Source organism: Vespula vulgaris, chromosome 11, assembly GCF_905475345.1.
Source record: "Vespula vulgaris chromosome 11, iyVesVulg1.1, whole genome shotgun sequence".
Lineage (NCBI taxonomy): Eukaryota > Metazoa > Arthropoda > Insecta > Hymenoptera > Vespidae > Vespula > Vespula vulgaris.
In genome coordinates, this window is record NC_066596.1 from 4755260 (window position 1) to 4767629 (window position 12370).

Genomic DNA, 12370 nt, shown 5'->3' on the forward strand with positions numbered 1-12370 from the left:
ATTTGATAGTATAAAATTTGAAATTAAGAAAAAAAAACGATGAAAGAATTATATTAAATTTAGGTACATTAAAAAGTAAAATAAAAAAACGAAAAAAATATAACATCAAATCTAATTTTGTATGTGTGTGTGTGTGATTTTTAAATATTATTATATAAGTGCATCTATAACATGATTCACTTTATATTTATCCTTATCTTTCTTACTTTATTTTTTATTTTGTTAAGACTCCCTCTGGTATTTATTATCTAATAATATTTTTTTGCTTTCTTTAAATAATCTATTTATTAATATTTGCTGCTATCTTAAATAAGACTTTAAAAGTTTAAATGTTACATAATTTAATTTGACTCTGTTTTGATTTTAAAATAAATTATATATTGTGTACGTTATATAATAAAAAAATTATAATTTAAAAAAAGAATCAACTGAAGTAATACAAATGTTTTTTTTTTGTTCAAATCGAACGTAAAATATTTGATTGGAATAATTAATCATTTTCTATAAAAAGTATAGCTTTTATATACCTATCATTTTTAATTGTACAATATTATAAATGCACAATTTACATATAAATGCATTTATTATAAAAAATAGATACATATATATAATAATGTGTATCTCCTATCATACAGTGTAATTTCCCATTATACTCTAATATTAAAAAAAAATTATATATAAATAATGCGTTGAAAGAAGTAATATAATATTTATTAATTACATTCGTTTTGATAATATAATATATAGTATATATCGTAATATGTTTTTGTATGATAAAATTCCAATTTTATCAATTAAATTGTTTTCTCCTTGTTAAAATAAATATTTTTTTTGTAGAGAAGATAATAATAGATTCAATTGATAATAAGATTAAAATATGTGTATTAAAAATGTTAAAATTCTAATATCCAAGACAGTTCATCGACGTTAAAATATTAATAATGATACCATTAATAAGATATTTTCGTAGTTATTATTCATTATTATGTAATTAATGAAGTTCTTTATTCTAAAAATATAAGTTAGAAATATAACTTATAAATATTGTTGGTAATTTCTTGATTAAGAGAAGGTATCAGGAATTTCCAAAATGGAATAGCGAGTTAATAATATTTAATTTATTTAACGTGTATTTTTGAAATTTTTTTACAAACTAGCAGTCACATAGTACAAAATCGCATCCAAACATGTATTTGCCGTTAAGTCTTAATAGTGAGAGAACTTTTCGGAATCCTTTGTGTTGTAGATATAAACGTCTTTGAAGTACATATTAGGAGTAAAGGATTTCCAGGTGTACATTGGTCTATCAAGAGGAAAACCGCTTGGCTTGCCATCGTAAATCATCTTACCGAAGATAGGTAGTTCGATATTCATCGTTTTCGATTCGTCATATAGACTCAGATAGAAGAACATCTTGAATTTCATACCCTCGGGTTTACCCTTAGGAAGAGTTAGACGTTCAGGATAAGCGTAGACTTTCTCGTAATAAGTAAATGGCTCGCTACCACTGACAGCGTTCTGGAGTTTTTTGTAGAGTTTATCGCTAGACATCCTGTAAGTAGCTTCATTGCTTGCATATTCGATGTTGTTCATACCTTGCTTTACTGCAAAAAAAAAAGAAATAAAGAATAACAATAATTGTACTATTATCGTTGCGGTCACATAATTGTTTGTTAAAATATCAAATTTTTTACTAACGTAACACATCGAATTCTTCCATCATTACGAAGTATTTATAGTATTTTTTGAGGTAACTCATATCTTGACCTATGGCAGGTCCAAGGAAAATTTTAACTATGGCCTTGACGTCTTTGTCGGAATTTACACTTAGACGGTAAGTAAATGGTTTGTAATTGAGGCAATAACGACGAGCCTTGATATGCAAGGATGACCCTTCTTTGAAACTGTTAAAGAATACGGCATTGTTGATTGTCGCATCACAGTAATCGAAATAAGTCCATAGTTTGTCTATATTGACGGATTCGATTTTAACACCAGGGAAGTTGAGTTCGCTGTAGGAGTAGGCTGGTAGATGTTTCTTGTATCTGAAAATACAAGTTAAATTCGATTATATATCTATCCACTGGGATGCATATATTTAATGCTAACCTGTCTACGTAATTACTAATTTTATTAAAGAGAGCATAGAAAGCTGGGTCCCTCAGGCTGGTACTGTAAAATTGCATAGCACTTGGCACGATCTTATTTTTGTCCGCATAATCGAAGTTGGATCCAAAAACATTTCTTGCCAACATTTCATACATTCCGTAGTAATGTAGGTTACAGGTATCAGAGTTACCCTCAATTAGATTACCAAGAATGTTCAATCCTTCGGGAGTGTAGATGTTCACAAATTTACCATTGTTGTCTAAAACTAATCCAGAATCAATGGCATCCATAAAACGAAGTTCTAGAAGATCCATTTCCTACGAAAGAATTGAAATGAAAATAACTATCTTTTTATTATAACATGTTGCGTTTTTTTGTCACGTTTTACTAACCGTTAAATATTGGTATTTGTAATAAGGTACATTGTAATAAGATTTGCGTTGGGGCATTACAACACCGTTACCAAATACAATGGAAGAATAGAATCCTGGATAGAACGGTTTCTGCAAGTTAAAATCTTCGATCTCACCCAAGTCATTTGACAAACGTTCCAAGTAGTAACGAGCGATCAGTTGCTGGTGGATATATAAGTAGAAAACACCACGATATTCCCGAGGAATGTTGTATTCCTTGCTATTCAACCAGAATGGGAAGATCTGGCGGAAGTAGAAATAGAAGCTATTCAAACTGAAATCTTCCATAAAGTAGTCTAATTTATTTTCTTCGGAGAACGTATCGGTATAGTTACTGTAGATTACGTAAATGTCCGTATTATTCATATTACCAGTAGAAGTTAGACCTATAAATGAATAAAGAACGTAAATATTGATTTTTAAATTAATAGTAACGCAAGAAGAATATTCAATCCATGCATTACCATGCATCATTTTGATGCGCTGTGCCTCCTGAATGACATTTGAGTCGAAGAAATAATTTGGATTTACTTCATAAGGTGACATGGGAATAATGTATTTGCAGTCGGGTCTATAGAAAACGGCAACGTAAAAGGCTTGCGTGAAAACTTCGGAATTCATGTAAAGACGTGCCCAGGCAGCGGTTTTGTAGAAGATCTCAAAATCTTTTGCATTATAGAAAAGTTTGAACAATAGGATCATTTCGTTAAGGTGCTCTTCGTAGAATGGCGAAAAGATAGCATCGCGGCTAAGCACGCCGTGCTTGTAATAATGAAGGAACTCTTTGACGACATCCTGCAAAACAAAATGATCTTATCGTTATAATTCTATAAAAATTTTCAAATTCTTACAAACTTCCTATATTATTTCTCAAAAAAAAAAAAAACATTAGAAAGATTTATGAAGAATGTACATTCAATCGATCTTCATGTCTTAGCATTTATAGAAAAATTAAACATGATGAATGATCACCTTGTCCTTGTACATTTCCATATTGTTCTCGATTTCATAGTTACGTCCAACAGTGTAAAATTCAACGTCGGTTAGAACGTTCTGTTTCACGAAGAGCAGCAATTCATGGATCTTCTTTTGCTTTTGAACAAAATTTATGTCAGCAATGTGACTTTTAATACTGACGGCGTCCGACAAGCATAGTGCCGCCAGAACTAGGAAGAGCACTTCCTTCAACATTCTTTTATAACTAATTTTTTTCTTGCCTCTTGGCTGAGATCTTTACCCCAACGGTTAGGGAGAATGATGCGACATCAGAACACAGGGCCTCGCTTTTATACCGGTGCTTTTTCTTTGTAATCATTGTAACCTGTGACCTAGAATGTTCGTCGTTCGTCGCGATGATGAAATGGATCGTTTTATAACTAAATAACGCAACAAAAATAGATCATGCATGCTTCCGAATTGAAAAATACTTTGTCTTGATATTAAAAGATCTGCATATAACGAAAACGTTGGATCAAACTTTGATAAAATTAATATTTCTTGTTTATTCAATAAATATTTAATATGATTTTAATATTTCAGTACATCTTTAAAAGAATATCGTACTTATCTTATAACTTTATTAACATTTCATAAATATCATGAAATTATATTTATATATTGTAAATTTATATATTTGTAAAGCAAAAATTGTATTTTTCTAATTTGCTATTTCATTAGCTAAAAAAATTCAAATGAATTCGTGATAGATAAGAATGTTAGGATGAATCCAGTACAATCTTGCTATAATTACACACAATGTAAAATGAAGAGTGTAAAGAACGATTACACAAAAAACACTTTGAAAACAGCTTCGGAAGATATAAAAATTCCATCTCTCTTAAAGTCATCGCTAATATTATCATTGCTAATAAATTTACTAGAATTAAGTAGATTATGCTAAAATGTCAATTACGGAGAAAAAAGAACAATTGAGAACTTCTACAATTGAATTCTATTTTTTTTGCTTCATAACTCTTTCTTTTTACAATAATTGCTTCACCTGTTTTATGTTCAAGAGGCTCCGATGAATATCCTTCAATAAAAAATTGAATAAAATTAAACGTTCGATTAATAATGATTTGATTTAATTGAAGATACTTTCTTATGTCTTATGTGTGAAGACATTTTTTCAATAATGTAAAATTATATTGTTAAAAAATCTACAGTATCATAAATTCATTTAGGTAATATCTTTCCTGACCTTGTTCTTATACATGTACGAGTAAAATAGTGATTATCATTTTCAAATCATGCATACATATGCCTGTTTACATCTTTCGAAAAAAGACTGATTACGTATAATCTTTCATTTATCACTAATCATTAAAATTATATGAAAAGAAAAAGAAAAAAAAAAAGAAAGAAATGGATGAAGAGGAACTATCTACACTTCATTAACCCTCATTTAAATAATAATGAGTGATTACGTTGACACATCATAGCTTGATTTATTACTCGTTTGTCATTCCACAAGATAATTAATTATAAGAAATATAAAAGAGGGAAATATCATTTTTAGAATATGTATGATTTGCTCCATATATAAAAATTATTTTTAATTTAAGCAAAGCTCTTCTTCTCCCAACAGTTTTTTTGACTTTTACATATTTTAGAAAACATCAGAATATTCTGCAAATAAAATGAAAGACATTCATAGTTAAATATTATTTTATTAAAAGGTTTGTAAAGAAATTGTAAATGATTATCCACGCAAAATGTATCATTTTTGTTTAAACAAAATTAAACAAAATTAAACACTTCAGTTTTTACTATTACGATTAAATAATGAAGAATTGCAAATCTTTAAAAAATTATTAGGGATAATATAATCAAATCGAAAACAATATTACCTTCTAAAAGGCATTTCTCATTCTCTTTAAAATTATTCTCGGGAAAGTTATATTCGGGAAAAGTTATTTTATGCATTGTAATAATATGTCTTGTTATTTCTTCGTGAACTTCTTTGGCTAGAGGAACTATACAGACATAATTACTGACATACAAAAAGATACGAAGCCAGGAATCCTAGAAAAATAATGATTAAAATTTATTAATATAGAAATATCCATATTTTCATGTCATGTCACTTTTTCAAATTTGCTTTTCGTAGTTGATAATCGAGGCAAAGTTTGTATCAACGAAATACGATGTGTATTTATCGATATTTGACGACTTTATATGAACGTTACAACAAATGATTGCTAATTAAAATGTAAATAAAATTAAAATAACAAATTACGCACGTTAAAAGTATTTTCTAATATATTTAATTGCTTTTCCAAATCAAGTATAGTTACGTATATTTTTAACTTGTTATTAGCTCCAATTTCTTGATTCGAGTTCACAATATGTTCATCATTTTTATTAAAATTATTTATATCTTCACGAATTTCGTTTCGTAATTTGTCAATTTTTTGTTTCAATGTAATTAGAAGATTAGAAAATTTAGACATTACATAATAAAAACTCGTCATTGAAATGATGGCATCCATATTATCTTTTAACAATAATCTATTTGAATAAATACAAATTTTCTTTCAATAACGAATGTTTGATCATAATTAATGATGGTAAATAAGATGATGTTGACAACGGTTAAATGACACAATGTTTCAACAAATTATCATATAGTTCGATATATGAAAAAATACAAATCTTCGATATTCTTATTAATTTGTTTTATTTGTACCTGAAAATGGACTCCTCGGTTTAAATATAGTGGCATTCTAAGTGCATAACCGGGATTTTATATAGTATAAAAGTAATATATATATATATATATATATATATATATATATACACATATATATTTTTTGTCGATATTCAAATAACAAATAGAAATGATACAACCAGTACTTGTTAATTAAAGCTCAAAAATTATCATCGATAACGTCCTATTTTTTCACATGCTACTAAAATTTAGGTTACTATGAAAATTAAGAAAAACAAGAAAACGTAGATGATAAACAAATATTTCTTTAATATGTACAATTCGACTTTATGCTTGCAATATATTTAAGAAGTGTAGCATTATGAAAAAGTAAGAATATGTCATTCTTGAACTTTACATGTGGTTTTCATTATGTATCAGTTTTTACAATAAGTATATTCATAAGTATTATGAATAATTGTTTGGTATAAACCCTAAACAGATTGTAAAATTACATCTTAAATGGCCCAAAATCCAATTTGGAGACACGAAAAGATTGTAGATACATTCTATTTAAGGATTTCGTACAATATTATTGCCGCCACTCATATTTACTATTCACGGCCCTCAGGAACTCAAAGTCGGATCTAAAAATAAATTCTATCTTATAATTTACATTGGGATTAAACATTTATCATTTATGACAAATAATCGTACAATGACGATAAACATTCAACTGCTTATAGAATCATTTTCATCTTTAGATATAACACTTTTATTGTCATCTTCATTATGCTCTTCTTGTTCTTCTTGATCAGACATTTCCTCCCAATTTTCATCTGATTCACTTTCTAGGTCTACCTCTTCCACAGCCGGACCTTCGTCAGATGAATCTATGTATAACAAAATGAACAAAAAATTAATACAAAATACAAATTATGTTCTTCGTATTTAATAAATTCTTACCTGCATCTTGATAAACAAGCAAAGTCTCCTCCATTATATTATTGTCTTGTTCTTCTTTGCTTCTAGTTATTTGTCCTGTTATAAGCGAAACACGTCCTCTTAATCTGGATATTTGTGTTAATAACATTAGTTTTGCATCAATCAAACTCAAAATAGGACTAAGTGATTCTCCAATATCTGGATGTGATAGGAGATGTGCTGCATGCGTTGTTATCAATATTTGCAACCACATAGTAGCTATCTTACTCCTAAAATATATTATTTTTGAATTGCTAAAATATTCTTTAACTAACACAATAAGGAGTAATTGACAACAAAAGATATCTTACGGATATGTTTTGCCTTGTAACATTGCGCATAATTCTTTAAGCAGAGGTGTTATTGCTTGGATAGGCAATTTGGCAATAGTGTTCCTAATTATTCTTTCGTTTTTAGTAAATAATACATTATTTAAAATTGTCCTATCTTTGCTATTTAATCCTTGCATCAACAACTGTATCATATTAGCTCCTTTTGAAGGAGTCCTACCTATAGCATTTGTTTCTACATTCAAACTAAGATTTTCCAATCTATCCTTCAAAGGTAATTGAGAACCTGCTGAACTGGTTCTATTTCTTTTTGTTGCTGTACTTCCTGCTCCTGAATATAACAATAATATGTAATTTAACGAATGAAAATAATTAAATTTTAACAAACAGATTTATATATTACCAGGTACAATATATTCTACATTATCTTCTGTAATGGTGGCTTTTACTTTTGTAACTGATTCCTCTTTCCTTTCTTTTGTTCTTTTCACTTCTGAACGTATTAAATACTGTATTTTATCTGAAAAATCTGGTGTAACTTTTTCAAATGTCAGGTTCATATAAGAACCATATGCTAACAATAATTTTTCATTTTCTATCAATTTTGCCATAAGAATAGGAATCTGCTGTATAGTTTCTTTCTGATGTACATCTGAAGCAACTGCAATATTCAGTGTAGGCTTCAGAGGCTTAGAACGACCATTAGGTTGATATTTAAAGACATGTGCTTGTCCTGACCTAGTAATGGCTAATACCATTACTTGACTCTCTTCATTCACATGTACAGAAACAGATAAAGCTTCATCTTGCATCGCTAATGTGGCCACAGAACATTTATCATTCTTGGTCTAAATAAATTGAAAACAATATAATTATTAATTCTACCATACTGGATAAATAATAAAAAATAGATTAGTCATGATTCTTGCTTGGTTGATGACAAAAATTCTAATACATGGAAAATACAAAATAAATACTTCTATAGACTTTAACTATGAAGCTAAATAGTAAATGTAATTTGTCTATTTCATATAACATCACATAATTTTTATTGACACGAATGATAATCTAATATATTATTTGACATACTTCATCTAGAGCCCATATATTAAGATATCCATCTTCACTTGCTCCACTGATTAAATAACTAGCATTTTTGTTCACTGTTATTGGATTTAAAGAAGTAACTTGACCAGCATGTCCAGTAAAAGTCCTAATGATTTGCTTTGTGGACAAATTCCACCATTTGATTATTCTTTCTGCAGAGATCATGGATTTTCCATCTTGCATTACTGCTAAGGCTGTAACTTTTGCCTTACCAGATTTCCACTTACATTTTATCCCATTTTCTTTAATATTCCATTCAACTATATGATAATCATCTGCGGCTGTAAATAAACCACAATTTGCCGACCAAGTCAAAGCTGTTACACATGAAGAATGGCCATTTTCTAATTGACCACAAACAGCAGCAGCTGCAGTATCATATAAAGTGATCTTTCCATTTATAGATCCCATAGCAATAATTCCTTTTTGTTCTACCTCTTCTGAGATTAACTTCCTTCTGCGTTTCTTCCATGGTGAGAGCTACAATGGTTATAAAAAACTATTGTATGAAATAAAATTAACTGAGAAACAATGAAATTATTGTACATTATGGTATAACGAAGTACATTTTTTTAAATATTTGAAGTATATCAATGAAAAAATATATACTTCAATAGATATATCTTTGTAGATCTAGCATAACCTAAATTTATCCTATTACAAATATCTGTTAAATCAAAAATCTCACAATTATTGAGAAAATAAAATTCTATACATGGTCGTTATAAAAATAATTTATATACAAAACAATGATAAATTACAATAAACATTCTTATTGACATAATTAAATTGAAAAATAAAAACCACATGGCATACCGACGTGGTTGTTGCCTGAGTATTTACGGAGATCCAACATAAGACACTACATGGAGAATATAGATGTAAATTTGGTACGTATTCTTGCTTAAGTCTGCTCGTTGCTGTCTCCCAAATCTTCAATTTTCCATCACTGCCACAATAAGCAAAATATTGACCGTCTTGAGAAAACGCGGTACAAGCCGCGTTCGCCATTTTGACCGCTACTACTATTAACTGCCTCTACATATATCGGCGTCGTAATAATAACTACTATTATTCAATTTCAAGTATCAATTTATATGTAAATTTCAATAGAAATATACTAATAATCACAAATATCTAATGTACATTCTTAAATCTATTGATAAAGTAGAGGAAAGAAGCACGTTTCGACACATACACGTGCTAACTTGACTCGCATAGCGAATAGCTTCTTATCCCTACTTTTTTCTTTGTTTCTCTTTAACGTTTCTCGCTTCCATACATACAAACACAGAGTTTAATTGTTATTTTATTACCACGTTCTACGGTATTATATTTTGTTTACAAATAAGATTTTAACATCATAAACGCTATCTTAGTCGATTCTAATTCTTGTTAATATTTCATAGTTCATTGATATTTATTCTTTATTCTTATTGGTTAAGACATCATAGGCACCTATAGTTTCGATTATCGAGTTTTCTATCTATATATATGTGAAACATTCTCATTGGTCGTTGAGTTACTACAATTATATATATCGTTCATCAAAAGATGGCCGACATGTTCTGTCGCAAGTATCGTCTGCTAATGTCAAACTTACGATAATTATTTTCATAGAATTAAATAATTGAATTTCTTAACTACAAGATAATTTTGTTTTCTTTGTAATTAATAATGTTCAAATATGTCGATCTGTGATTTTATTTATTTATTAATGCCTTTATATTGTTATTTTCATCAGCCAGGTTCACCTTCTTGATATTAGATACTCATTGTGGTCAATTTATTACGGTTGGTTCCATGTTTCAATAAGATTTTGAATCTATTATATTTTGTAATTTTTCTGCGCAATAGTCATTTTAGAAGGTTGTGTAGAACAGTTATATTCTGAATGGCGAAATTCTTTTGCTTCTAAAGTGAAAAGGATTAACCTTTATCATAGTTTATGTAATACTATCTATTGTAGAATTGATCATTTTATTTTACAGTATATTGATAGGAGAGATTGTTTATCAAATGAATAGTCTTGAATATTAGTTACAATATAATATCAATTTCATTTATTAGTGAAATATAAAAGATATGATATCAAAATGGTTAGTATGTATATTTATATTTAATATATACATCTGTATTTTTATATTAACATAATTTTATTATATCTTTTATAGCCTATGTTAACGTATGATGTTAAACTACCAGCTGTTGTTCCAGAATTATTAATAGAAAAGCATGCAGATTATCTCATTGCATATGGAAACAATAAAGATGAATATGTAAGTAATACTTACATTTAACCCTTTAGGCACTGTGCACCACTTCCTGCTAGATACTCTTGTAGGATACACCATTATGGAGGCTTCTCAATAAGTGACATTTTAAGACAAATAGCTACTACAGTGATTGAAATTTTTATGTGAAACTTGTATGCATTAATGTTACAATTAACAAGGGTTAAACAAGGGTTGAATTGGTTGAATTTTCACTCATTAATTTTTCAGACTTACTGTATGACAGAACATCTACGAATGTCTGGTGTATATTGGGGCCTTAATGCATTAGATTTAATGGGGAAACTTGATCGTACCAACAAAGAGGAAGTCTTAGAATTCGTCAAACAGTGTCAAAGTGATAGTGGTGGTTTTTCTGCTAGCATAAAGCATGATCCACATTTACTTTATACACTTAGTGCAGTTCAAATATTATGCCTTTATGACGCATTAGATGTAGTAGATAAAGATAAAATCGTTAAATATATTAAAGAAAGGCAACAACAAGATGGTAGTTTCACTGGTGATATCTGGGGTGAAGTAGACACTAGATTTTCCTTCTGTGCAATTGCTACTTTATCACTTTTGGTGAGAAATTTTTTAATGTAACATAATAAATATATAAATCTAAAATTTATTTTTTCTATACATTGTAAACCTTTCTAAAATATTGAGTTTGTAATTTCAGAATCGTTTAGATGCTATAGATGTGGAAAAAGCTGTAGAATTTGTAATTAAATGTATGAATTTTGATGGGGGATTTGGTTCTAAGCCTGGATCTGAAAGTCATGCTGGTTTAGTTTATTGTTGTGTAGGACTTTTATCAATAACAGGTAATGCATGTTACAATTGGTATAAGAAAGCATACATGTATGTACATAGAACTTTTCATGAGTTATTTTTTTTATATTTAGGGCATTTGCATTTAATAGATGCAGATCGTTTAGCTTGGTGGTTATGTGAAAGACAGCTTCCATCTGGTGGTTTAAATGGTAGACCAGAAAAACTACCAGATGTATGTTATTCTTGGTGGGTGCTCTCTACACTTACAATTTTAAATCGTCTTCATTGGATAGATAAAAAACGTTTAGTAAGTAATTAATGTAAGAAAAAGATATCATTAAATAAAACGAAGTGGTATGCAAATATCTTCATTTTTTATACTACAGGTAGATTACGTTTTGACGTGTCAGGATATCGATAGTGGAGGTTTTGGCGATAGACCTGGTGATATCGCTGATCCTTTTCATACATTATTTGGACTTACTGCATTATCGTTACTGCATACTGATTATCCTTTGAAAGACGTAAATCCAACTTATTGTTTACCACAATATGTAGTAGATCGTTTGGGTCTGGTACCAACACGAGTGGACATATGATTCGATACATATATACATTGCACAATTTAAAAGTAAGTTTAAATTATGTAACATTCAATTGTATTACATTTATGTATTACAAATCATAATGGGATATGGAATATAATTTTTTATGTACACTATTATCTTTTCTCTTTCCTATAGAATAACAAATTTTATTCCA

General features: G+C 28.8%; 3 protein-coding genes across 10 annotated transcripts; 1 reads left to right on the forward strand and 2 right to left on the reverse strand.

The window, feature by feature from the left end:
• Positions 1 to 1096: 1096 nt before the first annotated feature.
• Positions 1097 to 3779, reverse strand: LOC127067674 (arylphorin subunit alpha). 2 transcript variants are annotated; one of them, XM_051002902.1, is made up of 6 exons: positions 3495 to 3778; positions 2987 to 3317; positions 2502 to 2908; positions 2110 to 2426; positions 1699 to 2045; positions 1097 to 1604 (listed from the first exon to the last, which is right to left on the reverse strand). In XM_051002902.1, exons 1-6 carry the CDS (start codon positions 3711 to 3713, stop codon positions 1207 to 1209), a joined length of 2019 nt encoding a protein of 672 aa, XP_050858859.1. In that variant the 5' UTR covers positions 3714 to 3778; the 3' UTR covers positions 1097 to 1206. The 2 variants fall into 2 exon arrangements, with proteins under 2 accessions (XP_050858859.1, XP_050858858.1); XM_051002901.1 differs by having other exon boundaries at positions 2502 to 3317; positions 3495 to 3779.
• A 1986-nt stretch (positions 3780 to 5765) lies between these two features.
• On the reverse strand, positions 5766 to 9905 carry LOC127067676 (WD repeat-containing protein 43). Of its 3 annotated transcripts, XM_051002904.1 has the most exons (7): positions 9369 to 9902; positions 8535 to 9032; positions 7849 to 8293; positions 7467 to 7776; positions 7138 to 7385; positions 6889 to 7064; positions 5766 to 6818 (listed from the first exon to the last, which is right to left on the reverse strand). In XM_051002904.1, the coding sequence occupies exons 1-6, from the start codon at positions 9561 to 9563 to the stop codon at positions 6904 to 6906; spliced, it is 1857 nt and encodes a 618-aa protein (XP_050858861.1). In that variant the 5' UTR covers positions 9564 to 9902; the 3' UTR covers positions 5766 to 6818; positions 6889 to 6903. The 3 variants fall into 3 exon arrangements, with proteins under 3 accessions (XP_050858861.1, XP_050858862.1, XP_050858860.1); XM_051002905.1 differs by having other exon boundaries at positions 5766 to 7064; positions 7467 to 7770; positions 9369 to 9905; XM_051002903.1 differs by having other exon boundaries at positions 5766 to 7064.
• Positions 9906 to 10106: 201 nt separating this feature from the next.
• LOC127067421 (geranylgeranyl transferase type-2 subunit beta) lies at positions 10107 to 12370 on the forward strand. Of its 5 annotated transcripts, none has more exons than XM_051002267.1 (7): positions 10107 to 10651; positions 10727 to 10831; positions 11057 to 11413; positions 11514 to 11658; positions 11740 to 11915; positions 11995 to 12239; positions 12352 to 12370. In XM_051002267.1, exons 1-6 carry the CDS (start codon positions 10649 to 10651, stop codon positions 12205 to 12207), a joined length of 999 nt encoding a protein of 332 aa, XP_050858224.1. In that variant the 5' UTR covers positions 10107 to 10648; the 3' UTR covers positions 12208 to 12239; positions 12352 to 12370. The 5 variants fall into 5 exon arrangements, with proteins under 5 accessions (XP_050858224.1, XP_050858225.1, XP_050858226.1 ...); XM_051002268.1 differs by lacking the exon at positions 12352 to 12370 and having other exon boundaries at positions 10107 to 10346; positions 10544 to 10651; positions 11995 to 12326; XM_051002269.1 differs by lacking the exon at positions 12352 to 12370 and having other exon boundaries at positions 10107 to 10125; positions 10544 to 10651; positions 11995 to 12326.

Bases quoted from the DNA above. Each gene is read 5' to 3' on its own strand.
- LOC127067676 (XM_051002904.1), bottom strand. From the start codon at position 9,563: ATGGCGAACGCGGCTTGTACCGCGTTTTCTCAAGACGGTCAATATTTT. The intron at 8,294-8,534 runs GTATGTCAAATA...CAATTTATTTAG, and splicing joins ATATATGGGCTCTAGATGAA to ACCAAGAATGATAAATGTTC. The intron at 7,777-7,848 runs GTAATATATAAA...TGTTATATTCAG, and splicing joins TGTAGAATATATTGTACCTG to GAGCAGGAAGTACAGCAACA.
- LOC127067674 (XM_051002901.1), bottom strand. From the start codon at position 3,713: ATGTTGAAGGAAGTGCTCTTCCTAGTTCTGGCGGCACTATGCTTGTCG. The intron at 2,427-2,501 runs GTTAGTAAAACG...ATTCTTTCGTAG, and splicing joins ACAAATACCAATATTTAACG to GAAATGGATCTTCTAGAACT. The intron at 2,046-2,109 runs GTTAGCATTAAA...TTGTATTTTCAG, and splicing joins ATTAGTAATTACGTAGACAG to ATACAAGAAACATCTACCAG.
- LOC127067421 (XM_051002267.1), top strand. The intron at 11,414-11,513 runs GTGAGAAATTTT...TTGTAATTTCAG, and splicing joins TTGCTACTTTATCACTTTTG to AATCGTTTAGATGCTATAGA. The intron at 11,659-11,739 runs GTAATGCATGTT...TTTTATATTTAG, and splicing joins AGGACTTTTATCAATAACAG to GGCATTTGCATTTAATAGAT.